This window comes from Clytia hemisphaerica, unplaced genomic scaffold (genome assembly GCF_902728285.1).
Source record: "Clytia hemisphaerica strain Z4C2 unplaced genomic scaffold, Clytia hemisphaerica genome assembly, whole genome shotgun sequence".
NCBI classification, from domain to species: Eukaryota; Metazoa; Cnidaria; class Hydrozoa; order Leptothecata; family Clytiidae; genus Clytia; species Clytia hemisphaerica.
The window spans coordinates 1,997,815-2,020,864 of NW_027103621.1; the positions used below are offsets into that span (position 1 = coordinate 1,997,815).

Sequence of the window (23,050 nt, forward strand, 5' to 3'; positions counted from 1 at the left end):
ACTCAGTTCTTTTTTCAATGACAAGCAGATAGACATAAGTTTCTTCTGGTGGTATTTTGGTTTTAAAATTCTCTTTAAATTCACAGGAATCTGAATCAGCATACTTTTGTCTTTTTTAATGTCTTCGCTGCGTTCCTTCCGTGACAGAACCTTCAAAGTTCAATTATTCAACGAGGAAAAACTTTTATGAAATTTATTTTGCTTTGGAAGTAGTAGTACTATGAAGGCTTTAATTCAGGACTAATACTATTTTCATTCATTTTACCATTTTTCAAAAAAAGACCAAAAAAGGCTCTGATTTCCTTCCGTGACAGGAACGGGACTTTTCAATTTGGCCCTAGACGACCCTCTGTCCTTCCAAATTTGAGAGCTTTAGAGCTTCAGCGTGGTGGGCAGGACACACATGATCTAATCTCAGGTTACGAATTCGAAATCTCCTGGAGTCAATGTCATTTTTTTGTTGTGCAAAAGTTCTATGCTCTAAGATACTGATGCCATTACTCTGGATGATCTATAGTTTGTCTTGCCTTGTCATACCAAAGATCTTCTATTCTATTCCTTTTGGAAATATTGTCCCCCGTTATCACTTTTTCCCTTTCATTTATGAAGCATTTTTTCTTTCCGACAGCCCTGCCTAATTCCGACACCCCAGATATCTTTATGTTTACAAACATTCCTTCTCCAAGTTGAACGATAAACTACCGTAAGTTGGTCTAATTTTGACATCCGTCTTCTAATTTCGACATCCTTCTTTATAGATAGGAATAATAAGAAGGTCGAAATCACTGATAGACTAAAGATTTTTCCTCTAATCGCGCTAATCAAAGTCAATCAGCGATTCAGAACTTCCCCAGTTTCTATTGTTCCTATCTTCTAAAGAAGGGTGTCGAAATTAGAAGACGGATGTCGACATTAGACCAACTTACGGTATGCAAGTACTCTTGAAACAAAACATCTAACAAGATGGCTATAATGTCAAGATGTCATTTAATGTGATCAAAAAAGTGTGAGTTGTAAAAATAATTACCTCTATTATTCTGAATCTGTTGCTCGTGTTTAAAACGTTAACAATTTATGTAATAAAAAATTATGTTTTGCATAAGAAGCACAATTATTGTAATTTGGTTCAAATCAATGTGTATCAAATCTCTCAGTTTAGTTGACACTTTGTTATCTTCATTGCGTCACAGCAAAAGGTTTTTTTTTATTTTAGTTTGTATCTTTGAAAGACCCCATTGGATTTAGGCAGGGCTGTCGGATTTAGGACCACTCACGGTATATGATTGTAAGAAAAAACTGCTATCTACTACTAACTGTGCATAGACATGTACAAACCCTGCTGACACACCTGTCCTGTGTTTTTTTCAGGTTATGAAAAGTATTATTGAATCACACCATTCAAAACTGTCCCGTGTTACATTGTGAAAATTCACCAGACAAACACTGTTGACTTTTTCTTTAGCGTTTTTTAAGCACGAATCGGACTGATACGTGTATCCGGTCTGATGGTAAAAAGTTTTGTTATTCAACACTGGATATTCTGTGTTTTATGAGATGTTTGGACTGGTTTGGACCAAAATAGCAAAACATCATTTTGGCCCAAACAAACATTGATGTTCGGTTCAAGTTTGGGCTGTATACAAAAGAATTTTTGCCTTTGAAAGCCTGGCCTAAAAAGTTTGGGCTATACCATGGATCATGTTAAAAAATCTTTCTTGTCAACCTGTTTTTTTTTCTTGTACAGTTTTCTACCATCAGTCAGTCCTGTCAAAAACTTTGCTACTTACCCCAGATAAAAGGCATGTTGACAAAGCTTTCAAGTATAAGTTTTAATCGATAAAATAGCAAGGCAAGCAACAAGTAAATAAAAATTTGCTTCCTTCAAATCTGAATATTACATGAATCTGTGTCTTTTTAAAACTAGCATAGGTTTTTCTTTGGTTTTCAGGGTAAATATTGACATCTAGACACTTCCATATCAAATGATTACATATAACAGCATTTAAATCTTGTCAAGCAGTAGTAATGAAAAAGCGAATGCAAAAAATCATCTAACATCAAATCAAAAAGCTTTCTCTCGGCAGTCAAGAAAAATTATCAGCTGATTTTCAAAATAACCGTCTGTTTACAATCCCGCTGTAAGCATCTACCATTTTTATAAAAAACATGCATTACTTTCTGAGAAAATGTCGTGTTATTTATAAGAACAAAAACTGACTTTCCTAATTTCATCGTTCTAGTTTTTTTTATCGCACCCCTTCCTCACTCATTACTTTTTGTCACAAGTAGTTAGTTTCACGAACATTTTTTATAAGAAGTTACATTTTCCCTTGTTTTAAGCAAGCACGAAGTCATTTTCTCTAATATTAATAAGAAACAGAAGAAGAAAGATTATTATTGCTGAAGAAAAAGCAATAAAAGCTAATAAATGTATCATGTGCATCAGCTCAGGTAGCTGAGAAGTAAAGAAATAACGAGTAATGACTTTTCCCCCGTTATGATAGTTCTCTATCTCCATGTTAAGAACAAATTCTTACCTTGTCAAAATTCCTCCTCTGAGGGTTAATAAGTTTTCGGTTTCTCTTCCTTGGTCTTCCTTTTCTTGTCTCTTGTCGATTTGATGCCCGGTCTAAAAATGGGATCGTTTTCAAAACATTCGATTTTTTTTTCCCGCGCTTTGATTCAAAACATTCGAAAAGTCAAATCGCGCGTTTTCATTGGTTGACTTAGAACACCATATGAGGGGGTTTGGAGAAGTGGGACGTGGGACGGTGGGACGCTCAGGTGGGACGCTAAGGTGGGACGGTAGTGGGACGCTAAGGTGGGACGGTAGTGGGACGCTAAGGTGGGACGCTAAGGTGGGACGGTAGTGGGACGCTAAGGTGGGACGGTAGTGGGACGCTCAGGTGGGACTGTAGTGGGACGCTCTCTCGTAAGGCTTTTGTATTTTTGCTTCTCTGATAATTATGTACGACTAAAAAAGAACTCAATATGAGTAAATGAATACTTTCACAAAACACATATACATGATCTGTTCTTCAGTTTTCAACCTACACAGGATTTCGGCCAAAATATATATATTGATTTTTTTTTATCATATAGTGGATGATAAACGAATAATAATAATATTCAAATTGGATGTTTGAAAAGCTACCAAGCAATATGCGTGCGATTCAGAAATAAACACTGGAAAATGTGTAATCAATTTCTGGCTCCTTATCTTCAGGCTCATATTGTCTAATTTATACAACAATTTTATTATTTTCCAACACTTTCAATCCATTGCAACTTTGTCTAGGCTAAATCTGGGAAAACCTAATGGCCAGTAAAACTTTTTTACCCCCTTTAATCATATATAACAGGTTTCAATAGGTTTTAGATTCTTCACACTAAGGTTTTTACAAAAGTGGTCCAGCAGCAGCCTGACTATATTTCGAAGAGTTTATATTTATTGAGAATAACAAAGTAATCATTCGAATCAGAGGGATTTCCCCAGAAACACGATTTTGAATTCGAATGAAAAGAAAACATTCTAATTGTAATAAAGGGCTTTCCCCTCAGCATGAGTGGGACGGTAGTGGGACGTTCAAGTGGGACGCTCTTTTATTAGAATATTGTCTTTTTGTCTTTATAACTATTTAATGAAAAATGTGAAATCAATTTCTGGCTCCTTTTCTTTTGGTTTGGCTAGTAATTTATAGAACACTACTGTAAGTCTGCGATAACGTATTTCGAAAAAAAATGATGCACAAACAAATGAAAATAAAACCAAAAAACTCAATAAAAATCTAAAAACAACTTTCAACGATGGACACGCGACTTTAAAAATCTTTAGCCTAGTCAACTTCATAAAATTTGATGAAAGAAGTTTTTGGGCGCCACGTGTATGTTTCACCTCACGGGTTTTCCCTTTCACGTGAACAATGTGGATACTTTTATTATTCATGCTGATGGTGTAACCCTTTGTTGTCGATTCGAATGTTTTCCTTTCATTCGAATTTTGAATTCGAAAAGTAAACATCTTGTCTCTGGGGAAATCCCTGTGATTGGAATGTTCATTTTTTATATGATACTCTTTAAAATCAGTTCTCGCAGATTTAGACATTTAGCCTCTCTAGGCTAAAAAGAGCGTTAGAATTGTTGAAATTGCTCTGTAAATTACACAATTGAATTACACAAAAAGAGCCAAGAGGAGGAGCCAGAAATTGATTTATCTGACTGACTAGCTTTTTGTGTCTTTGTAGCTTCGATCAAATTGATTATGTTATTATTTTATAATCCATTCACTATGAAAAAAGTCAAAAACATTTCGATCGATCTGTGTATTGTTTATAAGTACTTGACCTGTCCCTCTTCACTGTATTATAAAAAGAAAAAGACAAAATACATATAAAAGAGCGTCCCACTACCGTCCCACCTTAGCGTCCCACTACCGTCCCACCATAGCGTCCCACTTTAGCGTCCCACTACCATCCCACTTTAGCGTCCCACTACCGTCCCACCTTAGCGTCCCACCTTAGCGTCCCACTACCGTCCCACTTTAGCGTCTCACTACCGTCCCACTTTAGCGTCCCACTACCGTCCCACCTTAGCGTCCCACTACCGTCCCACTTGAGCGTCCCACCTGAGCGTCCCACTCGAGCGTCCCACCTGAGCGTCCCACCGTCCCACGTCCCACTTCTCCAGTATGCCGTTTATCTAAAGAATTTCAAGAGTATACAATTGTTCATTCAGCCTGTAAATACAATGCAAACGGCGAGACATCCCTTAGACTAGAGTCCAATAGATGGCCCTAGATCGCAATGTTCCCGAGTTGCAAGGGAAGAAGGTGAACTGTCAAGGACTGTGTAAATGAAAGTGACCCCGCTAATTGCAAAACCCGCTCAAACATATATTAGCATGTTCGCTTGCTAATCAATTAGGAGCCATCAAGCCAATATTAGCGGAATCAGTCAACACGTAGTAATTCTGTGAAGAGTTGAATTAACCTTAGCAAAATTAGATGAGCTATATTTTTGAAAATATAAGAATCACTCATCAAATCACAAATGCTAGGCTGAGAGGAATGCTATTCATTTCAATCATCCTCTAAATTTTTCTTTTCCAATTTATCCCTGGACACTAATCAGGGTGAACTGATTTAGAAATTTTTCACGAAAATGGTTGAATCTAAGCATGGACATATCTAAGTAAGAAAAAGTCAGACTAGGCGGAAGAAAGAAAAGATGTAATTGTTCAGGATTATTTGAAATAGACCAATAGACGGCTAATAAAAATCAGTGAGCCACGTCAGAAAATCTGCCTCCGTGGATAACGCCTAATTTTAAACCCTGGTATGATAACGAGTAAACCCGATCGTATCAAGAATAGGTCAACCCGGTCAAAATATAAGATCGAGTATTAGGAAAACCAGACTCACTAAGGATTCTCAATCCCTGGTTTGAGTTAAGTTAAGTTGGGTTAGAATTTAGATTTCTAATTTCACCGGGTCATCGAGACGGGGTTGTAGAAATTAATTTAGATAACCTTAGGGTGGTAGCTCCGCTAACGTGAAGCTGTTACTAACTGTAATTTTGTAGAGATGGACGTTGCTAATTAAATGATAAATCGTAATGGACGTGATATTTCGATGGGGCAAGGACCCTGTGCTGAGGTTAATCAATATAATTTTTAGTAAAGGATGATCGTTTGAAACAATTTAAAAGCGATAATGAATGATGTGACTATTACGAAATGCTCATTAATTATACTTCCTGATGTTAATGACATTCACGAAACAAAAGAGGAATGAGATTCTTTATTCAATATTTATTTTTTGCTTGATGAAAAACTGTTGTTGGTTGGTTGTTAGTGGTAATTTCAATGTAATTTTTTTATTGAAAAACAAGATTTGATTTCATGATAAGATTTTTTGGATAGATACTTTACTTGAAAAATTTTGTTTGTGTTTGATTCCTTGCTGTGCTTGCTTTACTTGAGATTTGAAAAGTACAGGCATTACCTGTACTGTTCAAGAGCAATCAGTACTACGTTGGTTCTTCATTGTTGATAGTAAAATCGTGAGCGAGCTGAGGGGCTTATCTTATATGTGGTGCGATTTTGATATTATAAAATGTTAAACTGATACTCTATTATAAAATGAGCGAAACGGGCTAAAATGAAATCACCAAAGATCTTCGTTATCACCAAACAAGTAATTGGTCGAGATTGGTCAAAAAGGTGCAGTCGTCTGCGCTAATTCCTTAAAGCTGGTCTAATGATCGCTATATTTTATGTTTCCCCCAAATGTGACATTTTTTCAAATTACGAGATTTTTTAACGATTTCAAAGATTCGAAAGAGCAAAAGGTCAACGACGTGGTTGAAGGTTAAAAGGTGTGTTGAAAAGAAACCAGCAAATTTCAGTAAAATATTTTTGTTCAGCCTACTGTCTATAATTTCATTTATCAGTTTTCAATCTCTACACCAACTTGTTTACCCCTGTTTTGATGGGAAGGATACGAGGTGAAGCAATAAGCCTTTTTTGTCAGTTTTGCGGTGTTTAAAGAAAAACATGACAGCGTTTCGGGGTCAAATTGCCATACGGTGTTAAAATAAACCCCGTACGCCCCCTTTTCATGACCCCTCTTGTTTTTGAATATTTTACCTCAAGGTAAAATAATACAAAGGGGGTCTTAAGCATCTAGAAGAAACAAAAGCAGACAACAGGTTCGGTGGGAAATCAGGATACTGATAATGATCCACAGACTCTGAATCAATAACCAACAAAAGAAAAAACATCCAAAAGGGAAACCCTGAGAATGACTTTCTTTAATTAAGCAAAGTAATCTTAAGTAGAAAGCCTTTCTTTGTGTCTTCTTGCTAAAAAATGAAGTTTGACGCATCGAAGAAAAGAAATTTCCGTATGATGTATTAAAAATAAAATAGATATATAGACTTTCCTTTGTTTACGGAAGGATGTCAAGGAATCACGTAGGTGGTTTTTGATCAAAAATTGTACTCAGGATTTTTTCATTTACTGCTTGGGATTGCTACTTGTATAAGTTCTTCAATATTTCTCTATTGTCAAGGCTCTCTTTGATACTTAAATATTTTTGTTTTTCACAACCCTGTCTCAGTAACCTTCTAGTAAATATCCCCGTTTGGGAGTTTTTTCAATTAGTGAAATTTTAGGGGATTGATATGAGTCCCAATGGGGATAACACGGTAGGGATTACTAAAGCATAAAAAACTTCAAGAAAAATAATTTTTAAACCATCTTTCATAACAGATAATAGAGCAATTTTTAATTTTTTTGGATCTCGAGCAAAAGAGAACATAAGTCTCTACCAAAGGTTAGCCATACGTCCCTTTTTGTTCTTTGTCTTGATTATCTCGCAAGCAACTCAATATTTTACAAATTTTTGTTTTTCCTTTTAAACTCAACCAAATGAAACGAGCTTCTATGTTTGAATGTTTTTTTGTATCGGTTACTAATAGAAACATATCCGAAATGGTTCCAGTCTGGTCGAAAGTTACAACCCTTTCGCATTTACATTAAGTACTTTTTAATGTCAATTATAGGTTACTTTTTATCGACTTTGAAGCTGTGGTTTAAGTGAATGACCGTTTTGATTGATATTGTAAATGCTACTAATGTCCGCATGTCTATTACTTAATATATTACTTTTACAAACTCTTGTCTGAACAACATATGCATATGCATTCATTTCCAAGAGTTTATCATTATCACAAGAATGCAAAAAGATTCTCAAATTTTGTTGATGATTTGGTTGTTGATATTGCTATTTCCTTGAATAACTAACATTGTTCAACTTTTAGGAATTGCCAAGTCCAGGTTCGAGGTTCTCAGGAGCTTCTCAGGAAATTTTATATTAATCTACCCTTCATTCTCCCCACTGTTTCACCACCAAACCTGTTCTATAGGGGGCTTTAAAAATAGTGTTCAGGTGGCATTAGAAACTCGATTAGAAAGGTTTGCGACATGCGAGACTAGGCTTGTATATGGTTTGTTTAACCAGGAGACAACAGTCATTGTGTATAATTACGTGTATCGTTGTATGATTTGAGTGTGGTTTCTTGTCCCATTTAAAACCCTCCTCACTAATCATAAAAGGAATTGGATATTTTGTGAATTTAGTAGTAGGTAAGATCATCAACTAATGACCTTTTTAAAAAACTGTTATAACCGATGATAGTTTTATTTTTGTTTCGAATTTGTTTCCTCATATTGATTTGTTCTGACGCGATCCGATGGATTCAGGAGGTAATCGTACTGAAGTATCAATTCTTGAAAATATACTTTGGTTCATCCACCCAAATGCTCCCGAGTGCGTTTGACTTATAGGTACTATGGGTACTAGGGTTGGCAGATGAGGGTATATGTGCGGACGGGACCTCCGAAAACCGACCCTTAGAGTGACTGATTTTTGCTGAAAAGGTAACACTTAAGACTTTTGAGACTTTAAAAAAAAATTTTCTTCCATTTTTGAAAAAAGTCCTACCCTTAGAGAGAAAGTGTTACCTTTTCTTAAGTGTTACTTTTTTTACAAATATGTCTCTCGAAATCGGAATTTTTTTTAAAAATCGTGGAATTTTCGACCTTTAGAGAGACTACTTTTTAGAGAGTCTTTTGAAAGGGTGAAATAACCGACCCTTACCGTCCGCACATACTCAGCACCAATTTTTGCCTAAGTACTCCCTGGGTTTTGTTTCAAAAGAAGGACATAGTGATATTCTAGAATAGAAGTTATTGTTATATAGCCCGTTTTAAAGGTAAAAAATCTGTACTTTAGGATGTGATTGCGTTCGTTACAATAGAATTTGTACTGATTCAAATGAATATGAGTAAAGTTTGCAAATACGTGATGTTTCTGGCGAACATACCCATATCATAAATTCACGGCTACAAAACTTTTAGTAAATTGTCAAACTCCAACTCGATTCCAGTTTTGACTTCAGTACCAACCACGTAACAAGTTTAAGGATGAAATTTTCGTAGGTTTATCGTATCGATCGTATATCTGTCTTGTATTTCTTTTTTTAATGCGTACTCAGTAAGATAATATTTTAAGTTACTGACTTCAGATCAGTTCTATGTTTGTGATCGTTCTTCCATGGAGCTTTTCATCTTGTTCGATAGCTCCAGTTAGATTTGCTTTCTTGATCATTCAAAAATATCTGAATAAATATCAATATACCTACAGCATTTATATTAGCGATAAACTCCATTGTCGTCTATTTTTTTAAGGTGTTCAATATATTTTTTTTTAGCATAGATTCTTGTCGTCCCAGTTATGAAAAACTTGACCGGATCAAAACGACTGCTGAGTATAATGATCTTCAAAATATAATTTTTTTATAATTGTTTCTTTCTAAAGTGAAAAACTTTACAAGAAAATGTCTCTCAATATGGTACCATGCTTCACAACACTGGCTACCATTTTGGCATACGCTATCGCCACGGAAACTTCTTCATCACCCATAACAGCCACTGCCACTACAACGGCGCCCTCGTTTACAGTCCCACCAGCGCCTTTCCCGCCCTACGATAGTAAGAATAAAACAAAACTCCATATCGGAGCACTTGTGCCATTCCTCTTGACACGTGACAAATTAATGTTTCATGCAGCTATGCATACCGCCGTACGGCTGATCAATAATGACACCAATATGCTGAAAAATTACGAACTCGTCCTTGATTATCGAGATTCAACGGTATGTATTGGATTTATGTTAGATACTTTTAGCGAAGAATCCTTCTTTGACAGTTCAAAATAGAATATACACGAATCTCCTTCAGAAATGTCTAGTTTTGTGGATTTCAGACTTTATCAGAGATTTTCTTACAAAAATGATTTTAACCTTTACTTTCTGTTTCATTTTTAGACTTTGATTGGATTTTCATACCTCATGTTTTACGATTTGGTGGAGAAAGGACCTATAAAGCAAATGCTGATTGGACCAGCTTTCGCTAGAGCAACTCGTGCCGTTGCAGAGCTTACTACGCGATTTAAATTACCTCAGGTAATCCGCTTTTTTGTGAATAGATTGTTTGTATTGAAACCCACGGAGATGTTTTAAGTTCATTAAAATTTGGTTAGTAGTTGAAATTGCGAAATTGATTTTACGCACTTTTCCGTTAGTCATTTTTCTGTACAAAGTAATTTTCCTCTCACATCCACTAATGACAATCTAACAAAGAACATTTTCTTTTTCGTTCTCTCAAACAGGTGACCTATGCAACTTTACAGAAATTTGGAGCTCGAGAGGTTCCGGATCCAGAAATCCAACAAATTGGAGTTCCACGAGTTGAACGTCACTTCCCTTTCCTCGTTAAAGCAACGCCTTCACTCTCATCCTTCAATGAAGCTATCGTCAAAATCTTCCAAAACTTCAAATGGAAACGTGTTGCAATCTTGTATGAATATTCCGCTCAACAATTTTTCTCAGTGCGTACTTTTATTATTCCTTTTCGTTACAAACTTTATAAGAATGATGTTTTTCCATTATTCATTAATATTCTTTTAAGAAGTTAAAACTGGAGAAAATCATCCTTAATCTTAAAGCATTCTTACAGTATTCTACTCTTAGGTCAAGATCAATATTTAACCTAAATTTAACATGTAGGATACACATGAAACGTAAAATGGTATTTAGGCTTACTGGGGATAATTTAAGCGTGTTGCTCAATCTATGCTGTGCTATGCCCATGCGACATCGCATCTTTTAACAAGTTGTAGAGGTCAAGATCTTGTTCGTAAAAGTTCTTGTGTTTTTCGAAATTATGCATATTTTGGAGCTATTCATTTTTCATCTGCATTTTTTCTGTACCTATTCTTTTTAGACTGCGTACGATCTTTCATTACGACTCAAGAGCGCAGGTATCGAGGCTGCCGTTATTCAAGGGTTTTCAGGGACAATTTTAACAGTCGATGCACAATTGGATGCAATCTTGGAGAAAGATGTTCGAATTATATTCGGTATTTTCAGTTCGAAAGGAGCACGTCGGATTTTTTGTCAGGTAATGAAGAATTTATAATCACGGCTACCGCCGGAGTAAGATTATTATTCCATTATGATTTGCACTTTAAATAATTCAAAATGTGATTCTCCCAACCAATGAGTGTAACACGTAAAGTTTCCTTTTAACCCCGCATTCATTTAAAAGTAAGTCGGCGCTAAGCTTATGTAGTAAATACCTATTTTCATTGCGCTTTTGACCCAATGAGCTTTTATTTTACCATTTCCGTCGACATCATTCACATTCACTCTACTCTATCAGAAAAGAAGCTAGTCTAGCTGATATAATGTACAAAAACATCAAATTTAACTCTGCTCTAATAACATTGTACAGGCTTACAAGCGTGGTATATACGGTTTAAAATACCAGTGGTTGACTGTTTCCACACTCAAATCCACATGGTGGAAACCTGTTACTTACAACGAACCACAGAATTGCACTGTAAAACAATATCTCACTGCATCTGATGGTTATATGTCAATCGCTAACACCAATGTGAGAAGAGATGGTGTTCGTAGCATTGGAGGACAGGTACAAATTTCATCATCTTCATCGCCCGAGACTCCATATCTATGATCATCTTTTTAATATCTTGGCATGGAGAAATATTATCTTTTCTAAAATTCTTTTTTCGTCCATGTATGGATTCTATTAAATTTAAGAACGCTTTGCATTGGCTGTTTTGTTAATATCTGTATATTGGAAGTTGAAATTGAGACAGGGGTGTTTGAGTCACATCAGTCTATCCTTACATTACGGCTATCATTATTGTCAAAAAACGAAAGAAAAAGTTGGGTTCCAAAATGTGACTTGATCAATCCATCAATGGTTTGTGACTTTTCAGACTTAGTTCCTACCTACTACACTAACTAACTTTGACACGTTCTTGTTGTTAGACTGCTGAAGAAATATGGGATCTGATGAAACGTCAGAAAGCACACGATTACTTCCGCTACATGAAAGAAGCAGGCTTATCCAATGAACCACCTCCCATTGATAATGAGATTAAAGAAGAATCTGCTTTCGCTTTTGATGCTGTCTATCTAGCCGCTATAACACTGGATAAAATCATTAAAACAAAAGGTTAGTAAGGTTGACTTTGGCTGGCGGAACCTCTAGGACTCAAATCTATCAATTATTTAAACACACTTACTTTCCAAAAGCCCTTAAAAATGGCACTCTACTACTCGAACTCTCCGACCAGCAAGGCTATAAGTAGCATATATCAGAAAAATAAAGATCAAAATGACGTTTAGTTCTATAAAATCTTTAATGAATCAAAACTTTAATGAACAATACATAATTATCTGGTATTTATCAAAACAGCTCCTTTTATCGTTAGGATGAAAGTTGCAAAACAAACATTGTGTGCTAGCTAGGAACTTAATGATTATTTTCAACCATAGGAAAAGGTGCATTGATGACGGAATATTTCAATGAAAGTCAAGCACTGTATATGACGGACGTCATGCTCAACTCCTCTTTTGAAGGACTTACGGTAGGTGAATTTAGATTCATTGTAAATAAAAAGTCGCAAAATTTGCTTATATATGCATGGCCTTTGCAAGTAAGTTTTAAAACAATGTATTCTGTTGTGTACAATCAAAGTCATAATATTTGGGAAAAAAGGGAAATTTCCACGAAATCTTACAACCACAAACGATTTGGAATTTGGTTGGAAGGGTAGACTTAAAACTTACGGCCTTAGGATCTGAGGATCCAAAAGTCCAAGAATGGTCCAATAGGGCTCAGAATATAGCCTGGAAGTCTTTAAACCCCACCCGAATTGAAATATTCGAATAAATTTATCAATTAGCCCAAAAGCGACTTTCTCGCCCGAACTTTAAATTGCTAAAAACGAGGAATTAACGAAAATTCTCAATATATTTTGACCGAGGTTGCAGAGTATCTTATCTGATACGGTGTTACCGTCATTTCATTCTAGCTTCTTACTATTCATACAAAATAAATGCTCATTCTTTAGGGTCGCCTTCACTACGGTGGCAAATCTGGAGAAGAAAGACAGGGCATTGTGCGCATTCAACAATTTCGTTCAAACTATACACAAGTCACTCACAATATTTCCATCAGCCGTAAGTCTATTTTCTGATTTAGTTCCTTTTTTGTCTAGAAAGGTATAAAGTTCATAAATTCCTATTTCTATAAATCCAGCCCCTGTTTTAACTCGTCAACTGTATTTCTAACATGACGATGAACTTACTTAATGTTTCAATATTTTGCGGATTTCAGGTGCTGAACTTCACGATATTGGACACTTTGATATTGAGAGCAAAGTGATTGACATTTACGACAAAACTGGAATGACACTTTTTAAAGGTAATGCAAATGAAATATACTCCCCAATATACTCAATGCGTACACATCGTAAACATGCAGAGAAATTACCTCTTTGATCTGTCATATAAAGTCAATAAAGAGGCGAGAAAAGTGATCCACCCGCGATTTAAGAAAAGCGTATCCTCAGTTATATTTCTGTTACATCAATGCAATAGTCATGCAGAAGCTAAAAATTCACAACCAATAACATTTTAAAAGAAATCTCAACTCAACTGTTTTAGCCGCGGTGACTAAAGTCCACATAGTCAGTGGCAAAGCATTGAAATATGCATATGCGAATCATGCAAGTTTGATTTTTGCTTTCCTCTTTCCTACAATTAATTGAACTATCGAAAATGAGATGTTCGGGTTATCTCTCTGGAAGAATATTAACAGTTGATCGCACGCTTTGATCATCCCTTATAATTTGATTTAGGTGGACGAGTGATCAAAGACCGTAAGACGATCAACCGGATACCAGAGACATACTCTTTGACCACCATTGGCATCTTGTGGGGTTTAGCAGCCGCTGGATTGGTTCTTTGCATCTGCGTCTTGTTCATTAATGTCAAGTATAGAAACATAAGGTAAGCAAGCTACAGTGACCACTTTGCTCGATAAAAAACCACCAGCTTTTACCTTTTTACCTTCTCCTTTTGACAAGTACTAAACTGGGACTCGAACCTAATTTTTGCATTACTGGAGTTATTTCATAACTGGCTTTCCTCACTTATCCAACTTTAATTACCAAAATTTTTAATTTGATTTTTCAGGATGATCAAGATGAGTTCTCCCAACATAAACAATGGCATTATAGCGGGAAGTATTATTTGTTATGCGTCTGTGGTTGTTTATGGGCTCGATTCACGCTTCTTAACACCCAGAGGAATTGGTATAGCTTGTAACGTAAGTAAAGTTTAATTCCTTGAATTTCATTTTCTATTGTCATCTTCATTTTTCTTTACCCATTAAAACTAGAAACAATCACAATGGGGTTAAACCGAAAGATTTTCTTTTCCTAAAAATTAAAGTTTTTTGTTTAGCTAACTTTTAATTTGGCTGATAAGTCTGCAGAAGTCTGTAACATTTTATAAATAACCCTTGATCCTACCAATAATCTGATGCTAATGCGGGTCGTTTGCTGTATCTTTAACGCGATTCTCAATGATCGTATACTAACTCTCTATATACTAACTCAAAATTACCTTTTTCTATCGTTGAATTTCTTTTGACATCTGGTTGTTTTATGTATATTTTCAGGCAGTGACCATTGCTCTCTCCATCGGCTTCACCTTATCTTTCGGTTGTCTCTTCACAAAGACATGGAGGATCTACAAAATATTCACAGCTGCAAAAACCATGGAAAAAGTGGTAAGTGTTTCTATCTTTTACAAATGCGTGACTGTATTCGTGACAATCTTTTCCCCAACAATTTCCATAACTCTAGAATATTCGATAAAAATTTGGGCCAAATTAACTGTAAATAGAACCGCTTAGGTGACCCTTAGTGACTAAATTTTGACGAGGTGACTAAAATTAGGGCCGACTAATAATTAAGGCCGACTAAAATTAAGGCCGACTAAGTTCTGGCCGATAAGGTATCTATTAAATCATAACGCTTAATTTAGTAGTTTTTTATGCAGGGCGTTGCTTTCAAGGATTCGCAACACTGGTGTTAATACCAAATTTATAAATACTTATATTTTTCGGTTTTCTTTCCTACAGTCGATCAAAGATACACATTTGTACTTCATCATCACGCTGTTGGTTAGCATTGATATTTTTGTTTTCTTGCTGTGGGTTTTCTTATCTCCATTCAACGTAGAAGAAAGCGAACTGGAGCAAATCGTAAGTACCATTAGCGTTACGACTCTAAAACCCTACTTTAAGTCTTACTGACAAGTCTTGGTGACAAAGTGAGAGTTTTAAATTTATTACAGTCCAAAAAATAAAGATCCCCTAAAGTTTTATAGTGTCTTTTCGAGTGGGAAGGAGGGTAAAATGTAATTTTAAAGACGATGAAATTTCTACCCCACCGGGTACCTGTGGCCTAAGTATTTTAGAATGAGATGTTAAAATCTGAATATCTCTTGATTTTTCTAAATTGTAAGTATTTTATATTCCCAAATTTTTGTCCTTTTCAACGTTTCATTTACACAACACCCGCTCTATCTTCAGGTTTATCAAAATGCTGACGTCATCGATTCGTTCTTCTACCACAAATGCACGTGTGAATATCAACTTCATTTCACGGTCACAATGTATTGCTATAAAGGCTTCTTACTCATATTCGGATTGTTCTTGGCATGGGAAACAAGGAATGTCAAAGTCGCTGTTCTCAATGATTCAAAATATATAGGTTTGTAGCACTTTGTTCACCGTAGCAGTGTACATGCATGAATTCTGCACTAACATGCTCTCAAGAAAACTAAGAAATACGAGTAGCTTAAGAAAACTGAGCTAGTAATTGCTTAAAACGAAAAACTAATCAATTGTCTAAAGTCGATTTGTTTACATAGTTGACTGAATAGTTTACTTAGAACTCTTTGAAATTTGACAATAAGATGACAAAAAACATCTTTCTTTATTATCACTAGGCATGGCAGTATACAATGTGTGTGTAGTATCGGCAGTAGGGGTCATCTGTGCTTCAGCCCTCTACAACACACAACATTATACAACGGGATATTTGGTGGTCACCATCAGTATCTTCCTCTGCACCACTGGAACCCTCCTTCTTATCTTTGTCCCTAAGGTAAGTCTACCAGCGAGTAAACATACCAATCTAACCTATAAGCCTTCAAAGAACTGTTTATTGATCCTCATCCTTAAGGGATTGATTTAGCTGGTGATAAATTTTAGTTTTAACTAATTCAATCAAATGTCTAGGCAGATTTAAAAAATGAAACATTCTAAGTAATTGTTAAAACTTTTAAATTTTAGATTTATCTGCTCTTCGGAAAATCATTTGATGTAACATATGGCAACGTCTCAGTGCGAGCATTTTCATCCAGTTTCGCCGGTAAGAACATGCGGAAAGGAACTGTAAGCCACCAACCCTCCACCAGTATTGCTGAGAACCCTTTGGAGTTGAGTATGTATGAAAAACAACGAGAAAGTGATTTATACGCACACAATCGATTCGTTAAAGCTAATAACGCTAAATTACAACATAATAACTCGAACACTTCAAACATGGTTGGCGTCTGGGCACAACCTCGAATGAACTCTTGTTGAGCAGGTGTCCTCGCATATGTATTGAACTGTATATATGGATGTAGAAGATTGAGATATTTATTTGATTGATGAATGATGGATGTTTTCAATCTGGTGAAACGCGCAATTGTTCTGTCTCACATATATATTGGAAATGGTTGGTTGGTCATCTGAAAACGTTCAACATTGGGAATGACAAATAATTATGCTTTTCCCTTAGAAAAAGAGTTTACCTACTTCTTTTTCCTATCATATAGACATATGAGAATCTAATTTCCATAAGAGGTAAACCAGCCAAGTTTGATGAAACACCTGGATCTTAAATTTAGCAATGATGCAAAACATATATGGTATTCTTCTGAAGTCCTGCCAGATAGATGTCGCAAATTTCTGAAAAGACAATTGGATGATATAACCTCTTAAATGACGATGACGTATTTATTAAAAGCATCAGCGTATCAGCTTTGCCAACATTATTGTCTCGTTTGATTTTATACTTATAATTACTCTACAATTGGCGCGTAGAGCTCTGTGGTATGCTATCACTTACCATCAAATGGAATGACAAAATTTTGTATCGTTATTTCGTATACATTGCTGCACTGTTACTTAAAATATTTCACCCTCCTTTTAACCCACCATTACCTTTATTTTACTCCCTTAAACATGAGACCAAAAATATTTTGTTCGTACCTTAACTAAGCCTCCTGTTCCAGTACTCTGGGGTACCGATAGGAGGAACACCCGTGTCTCAGTGGCATTCATCTTTCTTGTCTTTCTACTGAAAACTTTTTAAATATATCCATAGTGCTTCTACCCCATTAAAAACTAAACTAGCCATAATTTTCATTAAAGTGCCACCGCAGAAGAACGATCAAATAAGTTGTTGAATTTGGAAAGAAATGTTACTGATAGCCGTTACTTTTGTTAGAATGGCATCTCATCTGAAGCAAAATTTAGTCTACAAATATTAGCAAGTTGTGTCCATCTCATAGATATCTTCTTATAGAGATAAGATAAAGTTATTTATCTGTTTTTTTTTGTCATCTCTTTTATTACCAAAATAATAGAATATAATGGCTTGTTTATATCATACTAAACGCTACTGTACTAAAAACTGCCTTTTTAATGCAATAGTCACACGACAAGTTTTTGAAAGGATACAAATTTCTAATTTGCCTTGCTCAGAGCGGTTAATAACTACTTGTGGTTTAAATAGGGAATTTCCCAACAAAAAAGGAATTTCCCTTAATTCAACTCCCTGAGGTAATAAAAAAAGACATATAGAGCTTTGAAAATGGGTAATCAGATCAAAACAAATCCGGAAAAGTGTTTTTAATGATGACAAAACAATAGAAATACAGTCAAGCTAAGAATGTTACCGGTACACCATTTAACCGGAACTAAAATACTGAAAAACGCGCGCAAAATTATGAGATGTTTGCCCAACTTCCTTATGCGTGAAGCTATGAATGCCATCCTCGGAAGCTTTAGGCTTCCTGCGGTGGCAAAAATGCGAAAGAAGACTGACAATGCTACCCGTTTCTCTTTGTTCCTTCTCACTACCACAACTATTACAAGTACCCTGAATTACAAAACTTGTTTCAAAAACATGTCTCTCTTCTTCTGATAATTCTTTGAAAATATTACTTCCAAAAATCTCTTGAAACTCTGCGTCGCTATTTCTTCTCACAAAGGTACCACAATTTTCAATAATCTTAGACCATACCGGTTCCCTAATTTCATCCAGCAGTCGAAAAGCATTACTTTTCATATCGTAATCTTCAAGTGAAATTTCCATTGATCCACTTAATTGAAGCAGCTTAAAAAAATCACTTGATTTTTCATATGATACTTTAGCTTTCATTTCTGGAAGAAGCAAGCGGTAACATATTTCAAGAAAGCAATCAACAGCGCAAGAATAGGTACGACTGCCAGTTGTCCTGCTTGAATTTCGGAAATGTGCAACATTCAATGCAGTGTCTAGATTAATCGCAAAGTCTTCCTCTGCCATACTGTGAAAAATCTTCAAATTATTTTAGGAGCAAAAAGCAAAAAATGTAATTACAGTTGACACTGTCTAATTTGACGTTCTACTATTTGATAAGCCCGTTTTGGATAAAAATTTGAAGTCACTTTAAAGGTTTTGAAAAACCACTCTCTTATTTGATTTCTAGTAACAAAAAAAATGCCAGATATTTTGAAATTCAAATGTTCGATTTTGTTGCGTTCAAATTAGAAACTCAAAATTTGACTCCTCAAATATTGCAAATATCAAAGATTTCTTCCAAAAAACTTATATAAATTTTCAGCAAGATCTTCGGTTATTGTACTGATTCGACGTTCAAAAACCAATCGCAATAATCAACCTTCGCTTCGCCTTCTTCTTCCCGTGTTACTCTATAATTCAATATTTACTTTAGGGATTTGGGAGACTTTCTCAATATTCAATATGCTGTGGTATTCGATGAGAATCCCTTGAAATTTGAATTAGAGAGTGTCAACTACTGTATATATAGATTTTTGCAAAATGCAAACTTTCCTTTATGGAATTTCCCTTTTATAGGGCGCCTTGTTTTATACTTTAGTTCAGTTTCAAAAATTCTTTTAATTGTCAGCTGTGTGCTGTTCTGTATCAATAGTGTTAGAACGATGATGGAAAAAACTATATAAATAACTGTCAGACTGTTGTTCTGTCAGTCTGTGTTCTGTTTCGCTGGAAAATATAAATCAATCTCAATGTCTAAAAAGGATTCAAATTGTTTAGTTTTCCTTTCAGCAAACTCACACTGGATTGTTGGGTTTATAGAAAAGTAGTGCGATTGGACTACTGGACTGTGCTAATAACTGGAATAAAACAGACTTAAAGAAACAGGGAGAAATTCAAGATGTCTGCCACCATCACATCAGGTCCACCAACTTTCCTTTTTTATCGCTGACATTACCTTATACCTAAAGCCAGAGCCATCGGCTGATCGTTTGAAACATAGTCAATAGAAGAAATACCAGATAATTCAATTGACATTGTTTGAAAGCTCCGACACGATAGGAAGAAACAAACGTCCGCCGCGCAAGCTAAAAAAGAGCTATCCTGTAAAACACGGCTTATCGCTCTTCATTCCGGGAAATCAAATAACCGTTAATTGATAATGTTCCGCTAAGCGGAACTAAAATACTGAAACGCGCGCGCAAAATTATGAGATGTTTTCCCAACTTTCCCTCACGAGTGAAGCTATGAATGCCATCCTCGGAAGCTTTAGGCTTCCTGCGGTGGCAAAAAAAAAGCATCTGGAAAAAGTTTTGAAGACCCAAAGAGTACGGGTAAATCTTCTGACCCCGGAAATGAGTAAAAAAGCTTCGAAGAGTTTCAAATATTGATTTCAACAAAAATTGATATCAACGAATATTATTTATCAGGTCCACCCATTGTTTTCTTGACTTTGACTCAACTGTTTTGAATTTAATCAGTACACCTAAGGGTTGGACAACAAGAATCTCACTCCAGTGAAATTCAAAGATATTATGGTCAAACAGCTTTGGTTTTATAAAGTATCGTTGTGAAATAAAAAACCTATTCTAGACTCATCGGAGTAAAAATATATATCCACCACCCACCACATATGGGGATCTAAACCCTAAACAAAGGTTGTGAACAAGTGCTCGATTGGTTTTCTTCAGGGTCGAATTTCTATCTATTTTCTGTCGATTTTATGGCATTATCATTGGACGTATTAGATCCAAATATACACACAAGCTTGAAAATTGTAAAGAAAGGTATGGTTTTAAATTTTCCTAAAGTTGTTTTTCTACACACAAATACTTTGTACAATTTATTTATTACTTTTTTAAATTATATGAAAAATAAAATTTAAGTTTTTTAGGTAAAATTGTAATCAACTTTTCAAATACTCATACACGCTTTTTTTATAATAACAACTTCTATAAGAATATCAGGGTGACATTTCGAGGTTATAACAGTAAGTCTATTGTTTAGAACAATAGAAAAATGATTATAATGCTCACCCTCAGCCAAAGTACACTATTCTTATAAATAGAAAAAGCGTGTAATGGCAAACAACTCATCAAACTTTCTAAGAATAAAGAAGCCCTAGCTTTTTCAGCTCTAGGAAACTCACTGTCTTCTTCTACTTATAACTCAATAAAAGGCTAGGAAAAAATCTTCTTGTCTGAAAGAAATGTAATCAACAGTATAGCTTCAATTTAGAGAGTTTTTATTTTTACCTCCCATTCTCTCTCTTTTATCAGAGTGTTTGAAAGACCCCTCGTTTTCCTTCCAGTGAAGGTGGAACCGTTTATTCATCAGGAAATTACTAGCAGTAATAACCAAAATATATTCGAATTGTACGTTTTTTGCCAAGCAGTGGATACTCTCCTTTCCAACAACATAAACGTCTTCCGTAATCAAAAGTCCGTTGAATTCCACAACTCGGTATTCGGACACGCCCAATAACGGGCATACCCGGCCACGTGACATTTCCATACGGTTTACACATGGAATTCATTTTATGATAGTTTTGTAAAACTCTATAGCCTTTCCTCCAACATTTTGACGGACACAGTCTATTTGCTGACTTGCAGCCTCTATGCCAGTGATTGATAACGATGTCTTCCATTTGGTGAAGTTGAACAGAGTTATCGTGCACGCCTCGACGTAATTCACAAAGACATCTTGTTTGCTGGTTGTAAAGGAACGGTTGGCATCCCCTGGGATTAAAAATATATATTAACTAAGTAGCAATACTTCTGATTCGACAAGGCTGGTGGATCTTTTTTTAGATCTTATACATACTATAATTACAAAACTTAAAAAGAGATTTTCTGGAACCACCTTGCATAGAAATGGTTTGACCGATGATAGGTTTTTACCTGTAAAAATTTGGAATTAATTTCCAAAAGTCTTCCTGTCACGAGACAGGGATGTAGACTCGTTCTCTAACAAGGAACTGGACATATCATTTAGGGAGTATAGAGGTCTGGAAATACATGGTAGTATGATATAACGTGTAACGAGAATCTTACCTGAAAAGTAGTATTTGACATAAACAAACATGCCAAATATAAAATTGAATACTCAAATTCATTATTCTCTTCATATTTTCTATGAAAATAAAATACAAATTACTTTAGCTCTAACTCAACCTGCTACTACTAAGTTTATATTTTACTTTTTGGTTTTTTCATTGATAACGAAATGTTTTAATATGATCATAAATGCAGGCGTCATAACATTACTTAATCCCACAAAAGAGCCGAGTCACTTAAAAGTCTAATCCAAGACCACACGTAAATTGGTTTTATGATAAGGGTTTCTAACACGTAATTTAGTTTCACGTGTTCCAAATAACACCCGAATAAAAGAGACTTTCCACGAGTAAATACAACAGACGTCAAGGCTGATCTGGAGATTAGGGAGTGGTACTAGGGTTGCAGGCTGACGGAGGGGGGGGGGTTGCTGCCCGAATTTCGACCCTTGGACCCTTGGACTAAAAAGGAGAAAACAAAGGAAATATTTTTGAATTTTACGACCCTTATTGGGACAAATTTGACCAACTTTGACCAAATTTCGATCTTTCCGTGGATAAAAAAGTTGAAATTTTCCTATTTCTCCGACCCTTAGCCGGAGCCAAAACCCTCTATTTGCCTAAGAACCCCCCTCCCAAATAGTATCACGAAAAGGTTTTTGTCATCCTACCTTAAAACCCTCGAATGGAATCATTGGAAACCACCTGAAACCCACCATTCCTAGTATACACTTTCTAGCCAATCCCTCGTTGTCTATTGTCAATCCAAACCACGATTCCTAATACTTTGAAAGTCGAAATTGAAAAAGAAAATGTGGGAAAAATATTCAAATTTCCACAACCATAAACTCAATAAATGCTAAAGAAGGTGTTAAGTATATTGCCCCTTCTCTAACCATCTCTAACCAGAAGCAAAGACAGCTAAAAAATCAACTTCAATTCGGTTCAAATTGAGATCGAGCTTTGTTATTAAATTTTTCTCTTTTCCAGGCCATGTTCCACGTATGTATATGGTCTGAAACTATTTTTTTTTATCTATCATTGCTATTTCCTATATTATACTAACCGTCAACCAATCCATATTAAAATTCAAAACGTCTACCCCAAAAAGACATCTTTATATAAGATTTTTATTTCCATACATTATGTATCATTATAAATTGTGGTTTTTAGAAACCCTGACCACTGACTTCTCTCAAGAAACTTGTGTTTTCTTTAAGTGGTACATCAGTTTTGAAGCAAAAGATTCATTGACGTCACTCATTTTTTATTTTTTGACGGTTTTAGATTTTATATAACCTGTTGGTTTAAAAGAGGTGTGGTTCCTGGCTTTTTGTTGCACAGTTTAATCTCTCACTTTAATGCTTTATTGAATTGAAATCTAGGTTCGACTCTAAGGTTACGAATAGTAGGAATGATAAAAAAAAGAGGGG

General features: G+C 35.4%; 2 protein-coding genes across 2 annotated transcripts in view; one reads left to right on the plus strand and one right to left on the minus strand.

Annotated features, from left to right (window-relative positions):
- Positions 1-2,129, minus strand: part of LOC136802299 (double-strand-break repair protein rad21 homolog) — a 32,210-nt gene extending 30,081 nt beyond the window's left edge. Inside the window, exon 1 of the mRNA XM_067059014.1 lies at positions 1,788-2,129. Coding sequence (XP_066915115.1) covers positions 1,788-1,803 — 16 coding nt within the window. The 5' untranslated portion in view covers positions 1,804-2,129. The remainder of the gene's footprint in view (positions 1-1,787) is intronic.
- Positions 2,130-9,382: 7,253 nt separating this feature from the next.
- On the plus strand, positions 9,383-21,394 carry LOC136802348 (gamma-aminobutyric acid type B receptor subunit 2-like). The gene is made up of 17 exons (XM_067059074.1): positions 9,383-9,716; positions 9,888-10,025; positions 10,232-10,450; positions 10,846-11,022; positions 11,356-11,553; positions 11,919-12,105; positions 12,429-12,520; positions 13,007-13,115; positions 13,273-13,359; positions 13,796-13,946; positions 14,133-14,265; positions 14,620-14,730; positions 15,085-15,207; positions 15,538-15,718; positions 15,957-16,114; positions 16,303-17,411; positions 19,890-21,394. Exons 1-16 carry the CDS (start codon positions 9,399-9,401, stop codon positions 16,594-16,596), a joined length of 2,676 nt encoding a protein of 891 aa, XP_066915175.1. The 5' UTR covers positions 9,383-9,398; the 3' UTR covers positions 16,597-17,411; positions 19,890-21,394.
- Positions 21,395-23,050: the final 1,656 nt, after the last annotated feature.

Bases quoted from the DNA above. Each gene is read 5' to 3' on its own strand.
- LOC136802348 (XM_067059074.1), top strand. From the start codon at position 9,399: ATGTCTCTCAATATGGTACCATGCTTCACAACACTGGCTACCATTTTG. The intron at 11,554-11,918 runs GTACAAATTTCA...TCTTGTTGTTAG, and splicing joins TTCGTAGCATTGGAGGACAG to ACTGCTGAAGAAATATGGGA. The intron at 13,116-13,272 runs GTAAGTCTATTT...TGCGGATTTCAG, and splicing joins TCACAATATTTCCATCAGCC to GTGCTGAACTTCACGATATT.